At 38.4% G+C, this 24,378-nt stretch overlaps 2 protein-coding genes across 3 annotated transcripts in view; both read right to left on the bottom strand.

The window, feature by feature from the left end:
• Positions 1-2,725, bottom strand: part of LOC140505343 (caspase-4-like) — a 32,902-nt gene extending 30,177 nt beyond the window's left edge. The window contains exon 1 of the mRNA XM_072611228.1: positions 2,559-2,725. Coding sequence (XP_072467329.1) covers positions 2,559-2,565 — 7 coding nt within the window. The 5' untranslated portion in view covers positions 2,566-2,725. The remainder of the gene's footprint in view (positions 1-2,558) is intronic.
• Positions 2,726-9,732: 7,007 nt separating this feature from the next.
• LOC140505342 (caspase-13-like) lies at positions 9,733-21,835 on the bottom strand. 2 transcript variants are annotated; one of them, XM_072611225.1, is made up of 10 exons: positions 21,395-21,835; positions 19,286-19,330; positions 16,597-16,668; positions 14,710-14,801; positions 14,094-14,267; positions 13,463-13,697; positions 12,320-12,463; positions 11,040-11,149; positions 10,504-10,642; positions 9,733-9,862 (listed from the first exon to the last, which is right to left on the bottom strand). In XM_072611225.1, exons 1-9 carry the CDS (start codon positions 21,633-21,635, stop codon positions 10,544-10,546), a joined length of 1,212 nt encoding a protein of 403 aa, XP_072467326.1. In that variant the 5' UTR covers positions 21,636-21,835; the 3' UTR covers positions 9,733-9,862; positions 10,504-10,543. The 2 variants fall into 2 exon arrangements, with proteins under 2 accessions (XP_072467326.1, XP_072467327.1); XM_072611226.1 differs by lacking the exon at positions 16,597-16,668 and having other exon boundaries at positions 21,395-21,834.
• Positions 21,836-24,378: the final 2,543 nt, after the last annotated feature.

The raw sequence follows: 24,378 nt of genomic DNA, 5'->3' as shown, positions 1-24,378 counted from the left end.
CTGATTATGAGGGAGTTAAATAAATTGAAATCTGACAATTTGAAGAGGAGAAAGAGAAGTATAGTTAAAAGGGATACACTAAGGTAGAAAAATGAAAGAAGGGGACATAGCTTTCTATTTCTCATAATTAAGATTCATGAGTAGAGTATTAAAAACATGAATGAATGGATGAGGCAGCAGGCATTAAATGAAATGAACAGTTATCTGAAATAGACAGTTGAATGTTGAAAACACACAAGTTGTTAATAGCAATACATCAAACTCAACAAGGAAATAGGAGTGAGAGTTTAGATTGACAAAAATACTGGGAAAGAAATAGTAGCAAACAAAACAAACTTCTTGATCAATAAGGGGATTAAAGAGGGAAGGGGCTACTACTACTAGGTCTGTATCCCAAAGAGATAATAAAAAAGGGGAAAGGACCCACATGTACAAAAATATTTATAGCAGTTCTTTTCGGTGGTGGCAAAAAGCTGGAAAGTGAGGGAATACCCAACAATTGGGGAATGGCCGAACAAGTTGTAGTATATGAATGTGATAGAATACTATTGTGCTATAAGAAAGAATGAGCAGGTGGATTTCAGAAAAACCTGGAAAGACTCACATGAAATGATGCTGAGTGAAGTGAAGAGAACAAGAACATTATACACAGTAACAACAACATTGTGTGAGATCAGCAATGATAGATAGACTTAGCTCCTCTCAGCAATACAATGATCCAGGACAGTTCCAAAAAACTCATGATGGAAAATGCTATCCATACCCAGAGAAAGAATTATTGAGTCTGAATGCAGATTGAAGCACGCTATTTTTAATTTTTTTCATGGTTTTCCCCTCTTGTTCTGTTTCTTCTTTATACTATGACTAATGTGGAAATATGTTTAACATGAATATGCATGTATAACCTATATCAGATTGCTTGCTGTCTTGGTGAGAAAGTCTGGGGGAGAGGGAGAAAAATCTAGAACTCAAAATCTTATAAAAATTAATGTTGAAAATTATCTTTACATGTAATTGGAAAAAATAATTACAAAAAGAAAAGTTAGAGGGGGGCAGAAAGAATAAGAATTCAAGTAACTTCCTATCATTTAGGAAATGACTAAATGACCTATGGAATTTAATGTAATGAAATATTTTGGAACCATGCGGGTTGACAAAAAAGATAATTGCAGAAAATCCTGGATAGTATGGATGGATGTGAACTGAGCAGCCCAAATCACAGAAGAACAACAATATAAAAAAATAACTTTGAAATACTTAAGGACTCTGATCAATGCAATGACCAACCTTGTCCCTCTAAGACCCAATATGAACATGCTAACCTCCTCCTGTAAGGTGACAGACTCAAAATGCAGAGAAAAACATAAATTTTTAGACAGTACTGATTAAGTGGATTTGACTATGATTGTTAATAGTTTGTTGGGTTTTTTTTTTTTGGTTGTTTTTAATTCTAATTTTTTTTTTTAATTGAGGAGAAGTTGAAGGAGAGAAGTAGCAGTAATGATGAGAGAGTCATGTAAATTTTTTTTTTTTAATGCACAGAAGAGAAAATAAGGTAGTATAGGGGAAAAAATCAGAGAAAAGTAAGAGAGTTTTGAAAGTAATATGGAAACATATGTATATATATATATATATATATATATATATATATATATATATATATATATATATATATATATATATATATATATATATATATATATATGACAGAGTTTGTTGGTTTCATTGTATTCCTTCTTTTGTGTTCTATATAACTAGATATGCCCATTTTGGGTGTTTAAGATCATAATATAAAAGTTTGATTTGATTTGGTTTTTAAGGAGGTAGAGAATGCTTTATAGAGCTGGTGGGAAATGATCTGGTTACACCTTGAAAAATCAGACTAACTGACAGAAAGGAAAGTACTGGGCACTGCAAACATATGATAGCAGCAAAAGTAAGGACATGTGAGAATTAGGTTGAAAATGGATCAGTCAGGAGACCAGTCTGAATAAAGCAGAGCTACACTGTTGGGGAGGGAGCAGTGGTTTATTAGAGAAAGCTGTAAGATGTTATACTCCAGTGGGGGTAGAGAGAGATTTCATTTGGTAGGTTGGTAGCAGAATGTGGAGGGTCTCAAAAGGTAAAAGGAATTAGATTTTACATGATGAGCAACAGAGAGTGGTGCAAATCTTTGAAAGAGGGTAATATGAGGAAAGCAGAGAAGCATTTGAAAATTTGGAGTGAAAGCCTAAGAATGTCCTCAAGGCAGCAGTTACCAGTCTCTGCCCGCCTCTCCGTTTTGTTTCTTGGAAGCTATGAGATAGGAATTTGCCACTCCCTGGTTTTAAATAGCCCTTGGCTCACTTCCCCAGTATCTATGAACAGAGTCCTGTTTAGATCATGGAAATAAAGAATGGAATGAAAACAATTTGTTTCAGAGAGCTCCATGCTATCTGCCTCCCTGATTTTCTTCCTCCTTCAAAGTGAGATCAAGGAGAAAGCGAGTGGACTATAAGATCCAGAGGGCTCTTGCTCCAGGATCTGAACTTTTAGTCAGTTAAAGTCCCCTTACTCACCAGCCATGACCCTCAGGTTTGTGCCTCTTGTTCTACTTCACGCCAGGTCTGAAAACATGGAAGGATATCGAAAGTTACTAAGAATTTCCTCTAAGAAGAGGAGGGGACAGACTTCAGTTGTGAAACTCCTGCTTTCTGTAAGGCAGAGCTTTTGTGAGGAAATTCCCTGTGATTTTGTCAAAGTACTTGCTGGTTCTGCCACCCCCACCCCAGCTTCACTTTCACTTTTTGTCTCCCTCCCTCTTCTTTTCTCTCATTCTCTTCCCCCCCACCCTTTTTCTTTCTTCCCTTTTGCCTTCCCTTCTTTAATATTTTGCTTCTTTGTTTCTGCCTAGAACTTTGTCTCATTCTCTCTCTCACTCCTTCTTTCTTCCCTCCTAACTTCTCTTTCTCCAAAAAGGCAGAGAATGACTACTATTTTATTCTCTTCTTCTCTATTTACATACTCAGTTAAATGTTTGCTATTGAATTAACACCTCTTTCCTACTCTGGTAATAGACTGTGATGTACTGGATCAACTCAGGCTGTGACTGCATAAATGCTTACTTCAGCCTGTCACACTAGACTTGGTAAAAAGAGCTAAGGACTCCAAAGTCAGAGTTATCTATAGACTTCTGGCATTTTATGTTCATATATCTGGAAATGAACATGCATCATGTATCTTGCAATCTCAGTTTTCTTCATCTGTAAAATTTTGCGGTTGGACGAGAGAGAGAGAGAGAGAGAGAGAGAGAGAGAGAGAGAGAGAGAGAGAGAGAGAGGTTGAAGGGAACATGCATTTAATAAAAACCTACTATATGCCGGGCACTATGCTTAGAACTTTACAAATATTATCTCATTTAATACTAATAACAACGCTGTGAAGCAGAAGCTATTTTTACCCTAATTTTGCAGTTGAAAAAATTAAGGCAGGGGCTAAGTGACTTACTCTAGCCACACAGATAGTGTCTAAAACCAAATCTGAACTTCAGCCTTCCCAACTCCAAGGCTAGAGCTTTACCCACTGCCCCACCTAGCTGACCTCCAGAACCAGCGGAAAGTCTGTCCTAGATAACACTGTCTACAAAGAGAGCATTTAGTCTCAAATTCTGGTCATTTAGTTTGCTTAATGGGTGATAATTGCATAGTCAAAAGAGTTCTAAATGAGTTCAAAAGGTCTAGATCACATTGGCTGTTTAATAATAAACAAAAGGTCATCCTTTACAAACCTCACTTTCCTTATCTGTATGTAATAAGGGCTACAACATTTTCACCTTTTGCCTCCCATTTGAGTTGCTAGGGAAATTAAATGACTTTTTCCCCTATAAGATCATCGACAAAGAGAAACAAAGGGATCTTAGAAATCATCTAGTTAAACTGCAAAATTTTACAGATGAAGAAAACTGAAGTTGCAAGATATATGGTGCATGTTCATTTCGAGGTATATGAATATAAAATACCAGAAGTCTGTAGACAACTCTGGCTCTGAAGCCCCTAGCTATTTTTCCCAATTCAGCGTGACTGTTTAGGGTAATCATTCATGCAAATCACAGCCTGAGCTGATCCAATACGTCATGGTCTATTACTAGGCCAAGACAGAGGTAGTAATACAATAGAAAAAACTTAACTGTGTATGTAAATAGTCAGAAAGAGAATAAAGTAGTAGTCATTCTATGACGCAGGACTACATCCTACTGCAGCTTGATTTTACAAGCCTCATAAGCGGTAAAAGTTGTATGTGACACATATGTCTCCTGCAACAGCAGGGACATGACTGTGAGGTCAAGCATGCCTCCTTGGGAACCCAGCTGGGCAGGAAATCCCCTAAGTAAATTGCATAGAATTCTATGTCTGGAAGACAGGACAATGGGTGGTAAAAGTTAAATATTGTAAGGGTCGTAAAAGTTATGCATTGTATATCTGTGTGCTCTCCCCGGAAACAAAGGTTTTCCTCTCCTTATCTTGGAATGTAATCATGAAGTCAATATCTCGAAGTAAGAGTTGATTCCTGAAGTGGCTCGGGGCAGTCACTGTTTCCAGAGCCTGCCCAGGCTATGTTTTGAATAGTTTAATATCTGTGTGCTCTCCTGTTCCCGCATGCGCTCCTATCTCCTTACAGGGGACCCCTGTCCAAACTCTGCTGTGTGGGATGCAGCACTATGACCCCATGTACCAAACGGTACAAATCTTTCTAAATCTTCCTAGATACAAGGATGGAATAGAAATCTTCTAGCAAAACTCAGGAAAGGGTGAGGAAATTGTCCCTCTGGGTAAGAAGTGAGGAGTGGAGGAAGAGGGAATGGGAAGAAACAGCTAATTTGTCCCCTGACTCCTTTCAGTGTGTCTTCACAGGACAATGTTGAGATCTTCTACCCTCTCAGGGTATACTGGAGTGTAGTGAGACCACTTGGCTTGGTCTGGATATAGCAGGATTCCATTTGGATTCTTTTCCATCTCAATGGTCTTTGCTTATTCTTGTGAGTCTCTTCAGAAGCATCACTCCAATCCCTTTCTTGCTGATCATGGATGCTCAAGAAACATCCCAAGATTTATTTGGCAAGGCCTAACTCAAACAACTCTCTCTCTCTCCCCTTACTACTATGGTCCTGTCAGCCCTAATTATGGTACTTTTTCTGCCTTTCCCTTCTCATGCACGAGGGGGCAATAGTGGTAATAATGTGTATGAGGGATGCTTATTTGAGAGGTTTATATCCATCTTTGGTACTAATAGTAGCTCACTTCAAAGCCTATGTTTATCTTTCCTTTTTTTAAATTTCTATGTAATTCTGGGAAGTCGTGTAGTAGTAGGGAGAGAGAGCTGGAATTAGATTCAGGGAAAACCTGGGGCCCTAACTGTGACACATACTGCATCATAGGCAATTCGCATAACATCTCAGTGCCTCAGACAACTTTCAAAGACTGAAAATTGAGGGCTACTATTCTACACTGACAGTAAGAGTTTCTTTTTTTTATTACTTTATGTTATATTATAGACTTAATCCCCAATAAGCCTAAATGTTTCAATGTATAAATAACAAAAAGAGAAAGAACTGCATATAAAACTATGCATTTCTTAGATTTAGCAAGTGACAAAATTTGTCTATTTGTTCGTCTTTGAATTTTTTCTTTTAATTTCTGTGTAGTTTTTTTTTTTTTTTTTTTGGAATGTTTTAACAAAGTTCTTTCTTTTCTGGAGTTGCCATAAGCTCTGGACTCCACTTTTGCTTTTCCCATCTTCTCCCCACCGAACATACACATACTGTGAAATGTATGCCTGCAAATGGAAAATCCATCTCAATACATTAGATAGGACCATACTTACCTTTTCTCAGGCTTCTTGAATCAAAAGAGAAAATGCCCAAAGAATACTTGTACCTTTTGTGACCAGAAATACTCTAACACAAGGGTTATGTGTAAATTTAGTATGGTTGTATGAAACTACCTAACTCATACGTTAGAGTTAAGGAAAGTTCTGTAAAATAAATATGAGCAAGTATTGTCATTATTTTTGTTAATGTCATTACTTTCTTCTACTGTAGCTCATGCATACAGACAAATCCAGATGGCGTAAGAGAGCTATATTGTTCAGGCTTTTCTCAATAGAACCTATTCCACGTTATTCTTCTCTTTTAGAAGGCAATACAATACTGCTTTCTCATTCACTCCTTATAACACTAGGAAATTAAATTCATGGAGAGGATGCTTTTGAAAAATATAATGTTTATAAAATATGGTGAATAGATTTCCAAAAGGACTTATATGAGAGAAAGTAGTATATATGAAATAATAAGAAGAATTTTACTTACATTATTATGGTGTACTGAGAAAAATCTGTTTAATTTCAACTTTGGAAGGTCAAAGAACCATCAGAGATTCCCTTCTTGCTGCACTGGGTTATCATTAGGGATAAATTTGTGACACATGAACATGAGGGAAATCTCTTATTATTTAGGGATGGTGGTGAGGATATGAAAGTGTAATATAACAGAAATGATTTGGATTTGAAATCAGAAGATTTGGATTTAGTCCAAAATATTCCAGTTGCTATCTGTGTGACCTTTTATGTTAAAGGAGTAAGGTTAAATGATGAACAAAGCCCTTACGTGGAAGTAGATTTGTTTATTATTTTTTCTATACTGAACCTGATTCTGCATCCCACATTTGGAGATTTTTCCTTCCTTGGTAGAAATATTTGTATTAAGTAGAGGTTTTCTTGTTGTTTGGTCCTTTTTCAGTTGTGTCAGACTCTTCACGACCCCTTTTGGGATTTTCTTGATAAAGACACGGGAATGGTTTGCCATTTACTTCCCCAGCTCATTTTACAGATGACAAACTAAGGCAAAAAGGATTACGTGACTAAGCAGAGTTTATCGTAACCCTTTTTATTTGAATTTTGAGTTAATATTTTCCTTTGAACTATAACTATTTGAATTTCATAGTTTGCCTAATGAAAGTTCAATACTTGTCCCCTCTTTCCTTATAATTATTTGCAGAATCATGCTCTGTTCTGAATGCATTGAATTTTATAGTCTGCTGTACTACATTTCTCTATGTTGTCCACAAAGAAAATTGTGAAATGTTTTGCTAATAGCTAGGTATTCTCCTTCAATATACTGTCTACTAGACATATCAGCCTAGTAACCCTATGAATAATGGAAATGAGGGTGGCTAACTGCTATTATCTGTTCTTTATGAAGCTGGTTGTTAGTAATGAATATTTGTTTTTCACATTTTTAAAATCTCCCTTTTAACGAATTCTAGAATATTAGCAGTGATAAAAATCATAGTCACGAATCTATATTTCAAAGACTCCACCCTTTCTCCTCTTTTGAAAAGTGAAATAATTGCCCTTCTTTTGCTCTACAGGATTTTTCAAAGATTGCTCACAACAGCTCAACAATCATACCTATCATTTCTTTTATTATACTGTTACGAGCAATAATTCTTCAGAACCTGATTAACTGAATTTATCTCATTTATTTTGGATTTCAAATTTCTTTTGATCAAATTGCAATGTTAGTTTAAATGGGAAGATCTTTCCTATTCATTAATAGGCCCATGTGACCTGCTTAAATAACATGGAAGCCGAAGTCACATGTGGTAGGAGGAGCTTGCTGCACAAGTGGAACAGGAAGGGTGGAGCAGAACTGGAAGTTGGTGGGAGCAGTTAGAGCTGTGGGAGGAGAGGATAAAGGCAAGCAGACAGCTAGGCTGTGAGTGCCTGTTTGTGGGAACACCATGGGGTCAGGAGGGGGGAAGGCTTGGAAATGGTTTTGGCCCCTGAAGTGTTAATAGGTATTGACTTTTTGGTTATTATGACAGATATGACTTTCTGGTGCTGGGATTTGACTTTCTGGTGTCTGAATAAATGTTTTTCTTCTGCCTTCTATATGGAGAGTCTGTTATTCTTTGCCATTCAGAACTACACCAGTATATCCATAGTCGCGGTCAGGGGTGTGAATTCTGCTTTGGCAATACACCTTTGTGTAATCTTTTATATCCTGAAGATCATTCTCCTTGACAAAGAAAATTGAATAAAGTGAACAAACAAAAAACTAGAGGTGGGTAGTTCTGACTACTCTTTATCTGTTATCATCTCTTTTATATACATTTATGTCCCATATCTTCTTTCACTCTTATATTATATAACACATAGCCAAAATAGAAAGTTAGATATAGGGGGAAAAACTTTTCTTTTCTAGGACCAAATTTAGTTCATTGTAAGCTTTAGCCCTGCTCTTCTTAAATGATGCTACCAGTTTGTGGGTATAGATAGAGAAATGCCATTTGTATCCAGAAAGACAGAAGACAAAGCTACCAAGTGCCTAGAGACACCAGGAAGGATGTAGGATATGACTTCAAAGACATGACATTCAGAGTGATTTCATTCCAAGAGTTTGGAGTTGTTGGTTTTTTTGGGGGGGAGCAGGAGTTCTTTTTAAGAAAATGTCTTTTGTCAGCAATGCTCTTCAGACCACCATGTCAGAAAATTAGGAAGCAGATGTGAGAAGGACCTACAAATTCTGCCACAAGACTTAGAGCTGGAAAGGAGCTGAGAAAAGATCTACTATAGTCACCTAATTTTACAAATGAGCAAATTAAATTTCAGAGATAAAGAACTTGGCCAAAATCTCTCAGGTTGTAAGAAAGAGACCACACATTTTTGAAACCAGATCCTTGCATGATTAATCCACTACTTATACCTTTATCTGCAATCTTTCAAGTGCTGGCAACCTTGCTAAATCAAACATTCTTCAAACTATGTATGAGTTAGGGTCTAGCCTTCAACCCAGAGTACACTGATTAAAATTTTTACTTTAGGTACAAGAGTTACAAAATAAGTCAGTGGAAAAGAGAGAGAAAATAAGACACACTAGTCCAAACTAAATTCACATATTAATTACAGATGAGGATTCGTTTTCAAAGCATCTTGAAACTTTCCCACTTATTGTATTATTTTAAACCTGGCTATTTCCCTGTAGTAACCAGGAGAATAAATCATAAGGCATCTCTAAAATGAATTGTTTTCAGAGACAGAGGAGAATGACTCTTAGTTTTCTCTCTAGTAAAATGGGAATAATAACAGAACCTGCTACATAGTGCTGTTCTGAGGAAGCTATTAGTGACTCATGAACAACAAGCATGTTTTAAGGACATGGTACTGCATGCAGTGAATTTACAATAATGTACATATGAGCATTTCTGAGCATAGAGCAGACCTGAAAGGGATTTCAGAAATCAATAAATTGAATCCTATTGGGTAACAGATTTAAAAAAATCTCCCAGAGAGGTTGTTACTGTGTGACTTGAGCAAATCATTTTTTCTCATCTGTAAAATAAGAAGATTGGAATTAGATAGACTCTGAAGTGGTGAATAGCAGAGGAAGGATTTTGTAATCTTTATTTGCATATTTATTTTGTGTATATATCCTGTATCTTCAACAAAACTGTAAGTTCCTAAAAGACAGGGTCTGAGTTTTCTACTTCTTTTGTATCTCTCACAGGCCATAACAAGGGGCTGAATAGCAGCACCTGCTCAAAAAATACTTACTTAACTGAATTCCATAGTGCTATACTGGGAAAGCTAGAATAGTCTGTACTGCTCAGTCCCACTCAGAGAACTACTGCAAGCACTCTTGAAAATCTATCCTGGATGAATTTTTTTGCCCAGTAAAGAATCCAAAAGGCTGACAAATTATTTGATTTTGTATTTATTGGATTGCTTAAGGAAAATTCAGACAATAACAACATTATTGACAATTACCATGATAAAACTATCCTTCCAGAGGCCAGAGGTATATAAGTGTTGCATCACCTGTGACTCCCTAGAGAAAAGAAAGATAGAAGTACAACATGAGAAAGGGTAATGCCACAGTTAATTCTTAGCGCAGGCCCAACCCCTGTAGTGAAGGACACAGCCACAAAAGTATGATGCCTGGATATTCCCCAATATTGACTCATCAAACTAATGAGAAGAAAGACTCAGAATAGTATTAATTGCAAACCTACCAATTACACCAAATTCTATCTTGGGATGATCTCATAAAAGAATACCTTTGTAATGAAATGCTGTGGAGTATAATTTAGTGACAGAGGTATAACTGTTACTTGCTATAATAAAAGGTATAACTGACTCCACAGTAAAAGTGTCACAAGTTAACTTTCAAACCTAAAAATTCTACTGCATTCACATCAGTGTGGCTATATTCAAGAACTAAGTGAGGGAAGAACTCCAAGGCACTAGTATCACCAAGGGCAAGAGAATGCTCTGGCTAGGTTTTTATTAGCCTGATCATTACCTTCTCCATTTATACAATCAGGGCAAGAACATATAAGATGTTTTAAAAATTCAGGAAGAGAGTTCTACATTATTCACAAAAACAACTGCCATTTTGCACTTTTCTCTGTTAACCAAATTAGACCCAGAGATGGAAAATTTTATCACTTCCACATTAGTGTAATTTACCTGAGCTGCCAATAGCCGCTGTTGCTGTTGATTACTAGCTTTAATTGCCCGGGAAAAGATAGAAATACTTTGTTAATGTTGCTCTTTCAATGGTTGGCATTTGCATTTTCAGTTCTTGGGTCTCAAATGAATTCTGGACCTAAACGAAAAGAGATGAGTTTCTGAGAAAACAAAACAAAACAAAACAAAACAGTCGTATGTCCCAGAAACAAGGAAAATATGGTACCAAGCAAATCTCCCTTCCCATTTGCTAGCCTTCCAGGAGAAGAGAGCAAATGAAGTAGTTCTAGGTTTTTGCCCGAAACTGGTGACCACTGAAATAGATTGCTACAGGGCAGGAAACGAATATGAAGAAATGACTGTCCCATGGCTATTGCGATTTATGAAAGGTCAGGCTGATTCTGACCTAGGTCTTCAAGCGTAGGAAATATCTTCATAGTTTAACGTGACAGAAGGGCAAAATGGAGAATAAAGATGAACAGAAATGGACTCGTAAAGCACTGGGATAAAAGCCTATGATGTGTTGATTACCTTACCTTGCAGAAAATATCATACAGATGACAACACCAAGCATACTCTCTGAAGTAACGAATTAATTGGATGATGAAGAGAGAGCCCTTGTGAATGTGTCTCCAAGACATATTATCTGGGAATTGAATTAAATTTTCCAGGTATTAGACATCTGATAAATGCAAGGCATTTCAAATATGAAAAATAATACATTTCCTTCTTTCAAGGTATTTACAATCAAAAATTCAAGAGTGGACATAAACACACTTAAGTACATAAAAAGGTAGAGTGTAATAAGGGCAAAGAAGAGATTCAGTAAAATTGCTGTAAAGGGAAAGAATATTTTCACCTTGGTAAAGGGGATTAAAGAAGGTTTCCCAGAGAAAATGCCACTTAAAGGGAGTTCTGAAGGAGTACAAGTATTTCATCAGTGACAGTAGAGAAAAGGATGGAGGGTAAGATGAAGGTACTATTTGTTTGGTTTAACTAGAAGATAAAAGGAAAGAAGAAGGTATGATGTCATAAACATTTTGGAGGGCCTTAAAGGCAAGACAAAGGATCAACCTCTTCTACCTTTTAGGAAATTCAATTAAGCAGCCATTGATTAAATGCCTGTTATTTGCAAGATATTGTGCAGGGTGCAAGGGATAAAAATGAGACACAACTGAAGACTTCTGAGCAAATGAATGACACAATTTCAGATCTGTACCTTAAAAAGATCCTTCTGGCAGCTATGTAAAAGATGGATCAGAAAGAGACAGTTGTTAGGAACTCATTACAATAGTCCGAGCTAGAAGTAATGGGGACCTAAATTAACCTGGTCTTAGATTCTATAAGCTAGGCAACTTATGTCCCTGTCATTCTGAAGAAGGAGAAGCAAAGAGGCAATTTCCAGAAAAAATTATAATATCCTACTTATAATATATGCTTAATAAATGGTAAGTGAATGAAAAAAATGACATTAGGTTAGTTCCTCTTGTCCCAAGGATAACTTCTTCAATAATATAGCTTTCTTATTGTTCTTTTTTCACTAAGCCTTACAGTAAGTAAGCCTTACTGAATGACAACAATAGAAGCATGTGCATGAGATCAATGTTTCTAGGAAAATGTACATAAAATTTAATTGGAAAGAACTAATAAGGTTTTCTGGAAAAGGACTAGAGAAAGCAAGAATGCTACAGTCATCATATGATCTTCCACCAAATCCCTAACAAACAAGGATTCTTGTTCCATTTTGCACTAGATTAGTGGAGATTGTGCATTGGAAGGCCCTCAATACAAAATTCTTGCCCAGGAAACAATTTACCTGGAGTTGATGAGCAGAAAGCAATGAAGTCCTTCTCCACATGGGCTCTACGGAGAGCATCATTTTCAAAGCTGTGTAAGTCCTGGTCACATCTGTCTGTAGAGGGTGTTGCAGAGTCACTGACCCAAACAACCCCTGGATTATCTGCAGAAACATGAGATCTGGGCATTGAGCAGAGCAAATATCCTCAAATGTTAAGCTAACATCTGGCACTAACAATTTATATACCTTCTTTCTCTCTCTCAATCTCTCTCTCTTTCATGCACACATGCACGTGTGCACACACACACACAGACCCCTGAGAACCTATTTCTTCTACAACTGATATGGCTTTTCTCAAGATCACTGTAACAGTAACATTTCTATAGAACTTTAAGCATTGCAAAATATTTTACATATATTACCTCACTGAAATCTCACAACAGATGCTACGTCTCCAATTTTATTGAACAAGAAACTGTCACAGTGAGATTTTAAGAAACTCACATAATGACCTGTCTAATTAGTGTCAAAGGCTGAATCTATAGGAACTCAGAGACATTTTAGTTAACACAATTATTTTAAGATTGAAAGTAACTAAGAAAGTTTAAGTGACTTGCCCCCAGTGTCAGAGGAAGGATTTAGACCCAAGTCTTCTGATTTTAGAGTTAGTATTCTTTCCCTGATACTACAAGAGTAAAATCAACTCTGCCTTAGGAGTTATGACCATTTCCTATATGAGATTGTATTATACAGGGGTTGATTTGAATCTGGGTCCTCATATGTCAAATTCATTGATCTTTCCACTTAATTTAAACCAAAGACTTCCTGAATCCAGGTCCACTACTCTCCATTAAACCACAGGACATCTCCTAACTGCTTAGATTGTAAGGTGATAGAATGGGATGAGACTCATTCCCAAGGACTGGTACATGGGAATATTTCAAATAATTAAAGCAACTTCTTCCTAACTTACTAGACCTATTCCCAAGATGAGCATCAGGCAATTCAAAGAATTCCCATAGGAAAATATATCTATTGGTGACATTGCATACTTTTTCCATCCCCGTTGAAATCCATAATAGTTGAGATGTGTGGATTATCTTAAAGGAGATGAAGAACCTGGAGTAATTATGCTCCAGATTAATCCTAATCTATACTCACCCCCTCGGCAAGCCTGAAGGATGATGATCTTGGGCTTGTCCTTCAAACTGGGACAGTTGGAAGTGTTGAAAATTTGGAAGATCCTGTCAACAGGTAAAATCCGGGGGGCTTCCTTTCTGTAATCCTTCCCACAGATGCCACCTGGCACACCATGAGACATGAGTACCAGAAAAGTACTATCAGAAGTCCGGTGCTCTGGACGCAAGGCAAACTGCTGCAGCACTGACTCCATTGCCTAAGGGAAAGTCTAGATTGGCTGACCCAGGAATGTAAAGTCAAAGAAACTGGTAATGTGGACATTCAGGGGAATTAGCTGTATCTTAGGGGTAAAATGGATGGTTTGAATTGAAAGGAGAAATTCAAGTTACTTTTTAAAGCAAGCACAGAAACATTCCAAAATCAGCACCTTTAGAGAAGTATCAGGGATGAGAGTTGTCTCATCAAGTCCACAAAATACTATCCACAGTAAAGATTTATTACCATCTTGCTGTGAAATAGTGTGCTAAATGGTGCTGAACTCTCTGGAGATAAATCTAAGTTCTCTTAGACTTTGGAATGAAACTTCTGCATTGCCTGGGATAGGGATTTTCTATCACTTTTGGAGCAGGAAAGGACTTGCCTCTGTACTTACCAAAGCTGTGAGGTTCTCTTCAACATCTACCCTGTAACCTAGACCTTCAAGGAGGTCTTGCATGCCTTTGAGGTCATGTTCAGCCCCTTTCCGCTCATCAAGCCAGTCAAACTCCCTGTTACAGATGATGAGAGCCTGGCGTGTGCGGGCTTTTCTCTCCATCACTGGGTATATCTGTAGGGGATAAATATGAATGTGAATGAGTCTTCCCCAGCCATTTTCAATTCAGTCAAATACAAATTTCTCAGATAAGAGTACAGTAGACTTCTTCCCCAACCTTTATGGGATGTCACCATGCAAACACTGTCTTAAATAGATATGGTGTTGGACATAGGGAGCAGAAGAAGAAAATATCCAAAATCAGAAATCCAGGGTGGAGTACTGGCGTTCATTGAAAGGTCTTGGACAACAATGTGAACTTTGCTTAGCAACTGGAGAAAAAAGGGTCAAGAAAGCTGTGTGTGAACTGAAAAGGTCTTGGTCTTTGATGTCTCACAATCATTAAGGTAGCTATAGAAATGACCCCCTTCCCACCAGAGCATCACATATTTATGTAACTAGGTGAGCTATCAATTCTTTCTTCCTTCAACCTGACAGAAAAGAGCATACATAGTACCTGGGCTGCCATCTTCTTTCTCAAAGTTTGGAAGTCTTCATGAGAGCAAAGCTTGAGTGTATCTGTAGCACTGGCCTGGATTGCCTGAGGGACTACAAAATAGAAGACATCTTGTGATAGGTGATATTGCTTGCATGAGAATCCTTACTACATGCTATGATCCTCTTGTCTTCTAGTGAAAAGCCTCTAGGTTTTTGTTTCCATGAATTCAATCAGTCAAGAAGCATTTATTAAGTGCTTTCTGTGAGACAAGAATCATATTAAGCACTGGGGATACAAAGAAAGGAAATAACACAAGAACAGTACATTTCTTCAAGCAGACTTGACATCCCTGTGAAGAATGAATGGAGGGGAAAGAGACTTAAAGCAGAGAGACCAAGTAGAAGGCAAGTGCAATAGTTGAAGTGAAGGGAGATGAGAACTTGAGCTAGGGTTTTGGCTTTGTGAATGAGGATAAAGCAATATATACGTGAGAGATGTTGTAAAGATAGAAATAATAAGAATTGACAAGTGATTTGGACACAGGTCAAGTAAGTGCAGTGAAGGAATATATCAAAGTCTCAAACCTGGAAGACTGGGAAGATTGTGGAACTTTCAATAGAATAGGAGAGTTCAAAAGAAGGAAGAGTGTGGGAAGAAATATAAAGAATTCTGCTTTAGATATTTTTAGTTTGAGATGCCTAAACAAAAAAGAGAAGTTGGTTAAAAAATAAGTAGGGTTGGTTGTAAAGGTCTGAAAAACAATGGTATAGAAACAGGGTACAGGGCAAGGCCTTGAGGGACACCCACCATTACAGATTGAATTGAATGAAGATCCATTTTAATTAATTCATCCATTTAATGGATGAAGATCCATTAAAAGAGCTTGAGATCAAAAATGTAGGAGAATCCAGAAAGAGTAGTGCCATGGAAACCAAAGGAGAGGAGAAAGTCCAATAGAAGATGACAGTACTGAATGCTGCAAAGAGTTTGAAAAGAGTGAGAGTTGAGAAAAAGCCCATAATATACTATAATAAAGAGAACATCAGTCATTTTTCACAGCATTCTTCAAGGCTGCTAAGCTACTGCTGCAAAGACAGCAACTGCAAGTGGTAAGGAAAAATGAGGAATATTCTCTCTCCCTGATTCCACAACCAGTGCCATTCTGGCAATCATTGTCATCAAAATGGAGATTGATCTCACTAAGTACCAGAAGATGGAAAGAGTGAGAAAAGAAAAGATATGTTTGTTTCTTTTTTTAAGATGTTAATAATAGAACACATACTAGAGAGCATAGTAGAAGGTGAAGGCAGATCTGGAGCAGGATTCAGGGTAAGTAGGATCAAAGAAAATATAGGAATCAGGGAGATACCAACTGGGATTGAAGAAAGAGACAATAAGGAGAAAATAGTACAGTAACCATTGGTGAACCTTTGGTCAAAGAAAAAGAGTTACTCCTGAGGAAGAAAAAAAATGTAGAAAGAAAATAAGTGTGGCATAGAGAATTATAATGAACTCATATGGCCAAATCATGGTGTTTGGGGGCCTAACACAGTCTTGTTGTCCGGGTTGACTTGCCACTCCTGGTGTTCTAGATATTGTGAATAAGAACTGTCTACAACCCTCCCCTAGTCCCTGTGTCTTGGCGCTTTCTACACATCTCTATACTAAAGGAGATAAAAATGTTTTTGCTTATGACCAAGGATGAAGGCAAATTTCCCACTTATTTTACCCCTAACCTAGCCACTATTCCTTGATAAGCCTTTTCTTGATTTGATGGTGGGGAATTTGAGCTCAGGAATTTGCAAAGAGAACTCTCCATTATCCATGTCACCCTTACCCTGAAGGTTTGTCTGTTTTGTTTTGAGCAGAAAGGGTCCCCAGGGCATGTTTTTTGTGGTTGTTTACCTGTTAAGGAAGGAGAATTTTTCCAAAACATTTCAACATTAGACACAGTTAGTCGTTGTCCTGTCTCAGATCCTGTAGAGAGGGAAAACGTAACAGGTTTGCGATAAGATCATTTTCCTCTGCAGCACTTTCCTCTTAGTGTGTTAACCCCCTCACAGACTGGACTTTTTTTCTGAGATGGAGATTTTTCTACTCAGCACTTAAGATACAAATTCCTTAGTCCTTGATGTGGAATACAAGGGTAGATAGAAGTAAATACAAATCCCACAGGGAAATTGGAAAATCAGAAATGAGAATCAAGTCTTTTGTGTGGAAGAACCATGATTCATGAGGAATCATGAAGCAGCAGTTCCCTGAGGCCCAGAAGAGAAACAGCAGTTAACAAAAAACCAAAACAAAACAAACAAAAAAAAAAAAACAAACACCCATCAAGGGCATATTGCCCCTGAGAGTTTGTATAACTATACAATCTGAATTCAAGGACTTGTAATAAAAATTAAAGCTCTTGAACTTTATCCCCCACCTCCAAGATCCTCTGCCTGCCTGCCTCATCCCCAACTCACCAGGGAGTTTCAGAAAGTGACTTTATTAGAAGGGTTGCTAGGCCAGAGCGGAGGGTGAAATTAACTGATCCTAATCATACTGACAATATTTTTATAGGCTAGACAAAGAGTAGATTCTGTGTATTGCCTCATGTTCTTGGTTATGTTATTTTTGTGTCCGATGTTTCACTGGGTTTGCCTTTCAGTTTCATCCTATATTTTTTTTTTCCTCTGGAGGGGGAGCACAATGAAAGGTGAAAAGATAAAGCAGTAATAGGTGAGAAAAGGAATACTAGAAAGGCAGCACTAGACATGGAGTCAGGGCAGATCTGGGTTCAATCCTGCCTTTAACACTATCAGAGGTAGTGCAGGGAAAAAACTACTTGGAGTCAAAGGATCTCCTCCATTTAGTGACTCTTCTCCTCTGGGACCCTATCTGCTATACCACCTAGATGTTGTATTAGGCGTCCAAACTGTATTAGGTAGCCAGAAAGTTAGCTGGAGCATTGAAAGCTAACTAAAAAGGAACCATGCCATTCACTAAGATGCTCTGGAGACATGGCACCCAAAAGGGAGAAGATCTGGAAGTAGTACCAGATCTATCAATGATACTTCCAGAAGATACAGGCAGATCTCAGAATTGGTAATACTGACTAACCTCAATACATGTCCTCTGATCAAAAGTGTCCCCATGTGTATATATCCTATATACAATTCTTAGGCATTTCTACTCTTCTAACTAAGGGTGTGTATTTGTAGGAGAATGAGTTCCTCTCCATTAGTGATGTTAAATTCAAATAGAAATGGAGGCTACTAACCTGTAACACATAAGGATCTCTATGACTTAATTTTAAAATATAATATGTATGTTTTATTATATTTTAATTCATTTACTTAAATATTTTCCAATACCATTTTAATCTGTTTCAAGCTGTACTCATATGTGTTATGGGCAGCATGCAGTCTGGGGGCCACATTTTTGATGCATCTATTCTACTTTAAATCTTTGGGTGACTTTGATTAAAACTAAGTGCACGGTTTTGATAATTAGTAAAAGTAAATACACTAATGATGGAAGAGTCAAGAGCTATAGTCTGCAAAATAGTATGAACCACAAAGTACCTAGAACTTGGAATGGCTTTCTGGGAGCCCATGAGTGAACTTGCATATATGGATATAAATATATATTTTCATGTATATCAGAGTTTATGTATGTATATATATGTATATGTATGTATGTGTGTATGCTGTATGCCCATGTTAAAGTAAACATGTATGCATAAGAGTATTTATTAATAGGCCAATAAACATTTATTAAGTGTCTAGTGTATGTCAGGCACCATGCTAAGCACTAAGTACACAAAAAGAGGCAAAAAACAGTCCTTTCCCTCACAGAGCTCACAATCTAGTTGGGGAAATTAGCAAACCAATATGTACTACATGAGCTACATACAAACTAAATAGAAAATAATTAAGAGAGGGAAGGCAATAGCATTAAAAGGTGTCAGGAAAACCTCAGTGTAAAAAATGGTATTTTAGTTAAGACTTAAAGTAAGCCAGAGAAACCAGTAGGAAGAGATGATGAGGGAAGAGTATTCCAGATACAGGGGACAGCCAGAGAAAATACTAAGAGGAGAGAGATGGAGTATCTTATACCTGTAAAAACCTAGGTCAGTGTCACTGAATTTGAAAGTACATTACCTCTCTCCTGTACTGTTACATTAGCCTCCTAATTATTAGCATGTCATCTCTAATCTTTCCCATCTCCATCTACCATACTACTATAAAAGTGACATTACTAAAGCATAGGTCTTATCATGTCATTTTCCTCATCAATAAATTCCAGCAATTCTCTATTACCTCTAGCATCAGTACAGGGTTGGTCTGACCATTTCCTCTATTACTAAACAAGGGCACTTCCAATAGTTTTTTTTTCATCTTGCCCTTTAAGGAGGTATATTACCTGCTATAACCCACAAGACTTTAATTCACTCAATAGTTGGGGAAGTGGTCCAGGTTCTTGCAGTACATCCCCTTAAAATTTACCAATGGGACCCCATTAATGGACAATCTGAGGTCCAGGAAGACAGATGAAAAAAAAAAAAAACTAATTCAGCTTAGATTTATACATTACAGTGGTTACTGACCTGAGGAGGCTGAGAGGACTGGAGCAGGAGTTAATCCAAGATCTTCTGTAGGAAAGAAAAACAGAAGATAAATAGAGATCTATCGCATAAGTAGATAGTTGGGAGCTGAAAGAAGGGATGGAGATGGAGCACAGCATTAAGGAGGAAATTTCAGTTTGGGCCCTGAGGAGTTGGAATGAAATATGCTGGGTCCCAGCACCACAAACTCCACAAGTAAAGGCTTGTTGACTGATATAAACACAATAATGTGATTTGTAAGCTTTGAAAGGTTAACTAGACCAGACAGTGAATCAATTAAGCAACAAGCATTTATTAAGCACTGACTGTGTGCCAGGCACTGCTCTACTAAAGGCATGGAGATAACCAGGAATTCAGGAAGAGAGAGGAGTCTCTGCAGGCTGATGGATTAAAAAAGACTTCTTGAGGGATTTTATTTAGTTCTCAAGGGAGTGGGAGGATCAATTTCATTGCCCAGGTGGAGAAGAGAAAGCCCTCTTTGCCCCATCTGAGTAGAATCATGGCTTAATGTTGCTATCCTGTTGATTCTTATTTTTAATTCTCAGTGAATACATGGGGAGTTTTAACTTTTTTAATGACTGGCTTCAGATGTTCAAACTGGAGACTGATATTAAGTGGACAAAAATGTTCAACACACCCCAGGGCTCTTAGAAGAAGTTTTAAGTGAACAGAAAGCTCATAGTTTAGACCTCTGTTTCTTGATCAGGCTGAACTAGCTTGAGAAACTTAGTGAGAGATGGAGTCCCAAATATCACATCACTTTTTCAAAGATCCCATCTCGTCTCCACTGTAGAACTATAAATGACAATTCTTGCTATTTCCTGTTTCTTCTCTCCTCCCTGACCCAGGGTACCTGAATATCAAGTCCTAAAGGGGAATGGGCATAGGGATGGAAAGGGTATGGGCCAGTCCTGAACTCTCTGCAGGCCTATGGGGTGACTTTTTGTCAATGATTCATTAAGATTTGGGGCAGCTAGATGACATAATGGGTAGAGGGCTGGACATGAAGTCAGGAAGATTCATCAAAGTTCAAATTTGGGCACAGACATTTACTAGCTTGTGACCCTGGGCAAGTCACTTTCTCCTCTGTAAAATGAAATGGAGAAGAAAATGGCAAAACTCCCCAGTATCTTTGCCAAGAAAATCCCATATGTGATCACAGAGAGTCATGACTCAGCAACAAAAGGTTTTTAAATAGAACAAAATAGTTTCTTATGGTTGCTATTGAACTTGCCATCTGATTGACTTCTGGGTATTTCACACTCATTTTTAAAAAAAGAAAAGAACTTCTACTCTTGCTCCTGACTCAGTGCAGACTCCAGGGAATTGTCTTAAGATCACAAGTCTAATAACTCTCTTCCTGGGACAATAGTTGATCAAACCCTGACCCAATTAATTTCATCTTCTTTCTTCACTGGTCCCCATTCCCCTTTTCTCCTTTCCCCAGTTGAGACCACAGATGAAATCTCCTCAATTAACTCCATTCTCCCAGATATACCATCTCTCTTTCTCTCCAATTCCTTCCGCCACCTACTGGGGCCTTCTAAACATTCTCTTGCCACCAGCAAACCCTACTCATAGCCCAGAGGTTCTTCCTCTCCAGTATCAAGAAACAGTGACTGAGCTCCCATCTCCATTGTTAGGAAAAAGCATAGAGATGACCCTCTCTCCCTATCTCAAGCCTATGCCATGTATCCCAATGGGATCCTCTTATTCTATAGTCAAAAGTCAGAAATTATTCGATAAACATTTATTAAGTATCTTTGACGCGCCAAACACTGGGCTAGATGCTAGGGACACAAACATAAAAATGAAATAGTGTCTGCTCTGAAGAAAGCTTACATTCTTTAGAGGCAAACTACTTGTCAATAAAAAATCTTTGCAAACATATAAGGTAATTTTTGGTTTGAGAGAAACTCTAGAAGAGGATTCCAAGGAAGGAAAGAGGGAAGAAGGAAAGAAAGAAGAGAGCAAGGAGGGGAGGAGGGAGGAAAGAAGGAGGAAGAGAACTTGGGGCGGGGGAGTGGGGAGAGTTAGCAAGGGCTTGTGCAAGCTGGAGGGGGATGTCCCAGCACTCGAGTTGGCCCTTACCCTTCTTGGCTCGCTCCCACAGCTCTCTCAAGCCCATCTCTTTCCAGATACTCAGAGCTTTCTCCCAAGCCTCTTGATGCCCAAGAGTACTGACCAAGAGATCCGCCAGTTTTGTGAGATCGGCCCCTTCCAGGGAGCTCCGGGGCAGATCGTTCACCAGGTACAACTTGAATTTCTTCAGCTCCCCCGACGTCAGGTATTCCAAGTGATAAAGCAGGCGGCAGCGGACAGTGTCAGCCATCTCGGCCCAGTCTGCTGTCCTGCCTCAGACCAAGTGGGACTAGATGGAAAAGAAAGTGCAAGTGAAGTGGACTCGGGCAAGCAGCCTCAGTGGGTCTGGGCCACGCCCCTGGAAATCGCAACCAAAGAGCAAAGAACAGGCTCATACTCTAGGACCTTTGAATTTTCTGCTGCACCACTTGTTAAAGGGGAAGGGAGGAGGAGCTTGATTAGGCTCAGGGGCCAGGCTTCTTTTTTTGACTGTTAACTCTTAAGGGCCTGGACCACTCCTAGCACTTGGTCAGAACTAGAGGTCCCTGGGGGTGAGCCTGGGGATGAGATCGGGGATGACACCCTACCCCAGCCCAGATATCTGCCTTTTCCTTCTTCCGGCTGCGTCTTCAGACTGCGCTGATCTAGAGACTTGGAATCAGAGGTCCTGAATTTAAATTCCTCTTATGACAACGGTTGCCAGCATCGCCTTACTCAAGTCACTTAACCTCCATAGACTTCAGTTTCCTCATCTGTAAAATGTAGGACAGAAATTGGACTAAATGGCCTCTGAGATGCCTGTCTTTTCACGGAAAATATTTGTAAAGAGTTACACAATGCCTGCCATAAAGTAAGGACTTAAATAAATTAATTGAATTGAATTTCAAGGTGTGTAATAAATGGTGCTCCCTCCCCCACCTTTTCAGCTCTTCATGCTCAATGATCAATGATAGATTCTTTCCTGAAATATAGACCACCCTGTCTCCTCTCGGATAATGGATATCCTTCTAATTTTGTAGTCTTCCCTATTGCTAGAACTAACATTTCTAGAACTAGGTATGAGGTAGCCTTTGTGCTGAGCTTTGAAGGAAATTTTGCACCTTCAGTATTTAGCATAACAGGAGTTAGCTGTGGAACAACATGTATGTCTAAAGCAGTTGTTCGGTTGCCTCCAACTCTTTGGGACTCCATATGGATTTTTCTTGGCAAAGATACTGGAGTGGTTTTTTGTCATGTTCTTCTACAGCTCACTTTATAGAGGAGGAACTGAGGTAAATAGAGTTGAGTGACTGGCCCAGGGTCACACAGCTAGTAAGTGTTTGAGGCCAGCTTTGAACTCAGGAAGATGATTCTTCCTGACTCAAGGTTCAGGAAGAATCCCCATTGCACCACCTAGCTGCCCAATATTAGCAATACTTAAGTTCTTTAGAGTGAACCCTGAAAATTAGAAAGACAACAACCTTTCTCCCTTTTGTGATATCTAAGGATCACAAAGTTGCTTCTGTTTGTTTAGGCTGTATTGGAAGAGAACAAGATCAAAGAAAAGTTACGGACTTTTCTTGAGGAGTATGGAAAGATCATGTATACTCAAATTAGAATGCAGAATTAGTAAATACTTATTATGTTTTTCCCTCAGTTCCCATATGCAATCAATTGCCAAATCTTCATGTTTCTACCTCCACAGAGGTTTCTACCTCAGCAGATTATGACCACTGTCTTCTTCATTATCTTGAACTCTAAAGCACAAGTGAATAGGCAAGGATGTTTCTCTTCTAAACATTAACAAGTAAGATGTAAGCCTTATGGCATCATTGTATGTAGCAGTGAATAAATTACATGCTTTAAATTGATACAAGTTGATGTCTGCTCAGATTTTAAGGTTTTCACATATCTAGTAAGTTTGGGTTGAAATGCTCAGGCTGTAGATCTCCTTGGGCAGGGAATTCTTGATCCCTACTAAAGCTGACATCTCATTGACTAATTTGCTTTCCTAGTCTATTTTGATCAGAGTGAATTCTTACTGTGAAGTCATATACGTGAAACATTTTTTCCCACAACACATTAGCAATGGAAACAATCTTCTGATTTTTTACCGTGTATAATACGTGAAATTATCAGTCACCTCAGAAGCAATCTTAAATCAAGCCTCCAAACAGATGATTGGTTGCTGTCCTTTGTCTTCGAAGAGGACCAAAGTGACATCACCATGATGAAATGAAATTTCAGTGTGTCCTACTGTGGCTGATCAGACCAATACAAACTCGGAATGCTCTACAACAGGTTGGGCACAGATAGTTTGTGTGAATATTTGGGGTGGCATCCCAAATTTGCATATCCTGCATTTACTTTGTGGTCTCTCAATTCTGCTTTGCTCAAACAGAACAGCACCCTTTCTGATGTGGGCACGCCATGCTGAGCGGTCCTGTACCAGTGTCTCCCATGTTTCACAGTCAAATCCAAAATTCTTCAGAGAGATCTTGAGATTGTCCTTGTATCATGTCTTCTGACCACCATGTGATCGCCTGCTCCATGTGAGTTCTCCATAAAATAGTCTTTTTGGCAAGCATACATTCTGCATTCGAATAACATGGCCAGTCAATCAGAATTGCACTCTCTGAAGCATAGTCTGAATACTTGGCAGTTCAGCTCAAGCAAAGACTTCAGTGTCAGGTACCTTATCCTGCCAGGTGATCCTCAGAATCTTCCTAAGACAGTTCAAATAGAAGCGATTCAGTTTCTTGGCATGGCGCTGGGAGACTGTCCATGTTTCACAAGCATATAACAATGAGGTCAGCACAATGGCTCTGTAGACCTTCAGTTTGGTAGTCAGTCTAATACCTCTTCTCTCCCAAACTTTTCTTTGGGGCCCCCCAAACACCAAGCTAGCTCTGGCAAGGTGTGCATTAACATCATTGTCAATGTGTACATCCCTGGAAAGTACACTACCAAAGTAAGTGAACTTATCCACAGCATTCAAAACTTCTCCATTTGTT

Source organism: Notamacropus eugenii, chromosome 5 (assembly GCF_028372415.1).
Source record: "Notamacropus eugenii isolate mMacEug1 chromosome 5, mMacEug1.pri_v2, whole genome shotgun sequence".
Classification (NCBI taxonomy): domain Eukaryota; kingdom Metazoa; phylum Chordata; class Mammalia; order Diprotodontia; family Macropodidae; genus Notamacropus; species Notamacropus eugenii.
The sequence above is the reverse complement of the archived record's forward strand: the minus strand, read 5'-3'. Positions and strand labels throughout refer to the sequence as shown.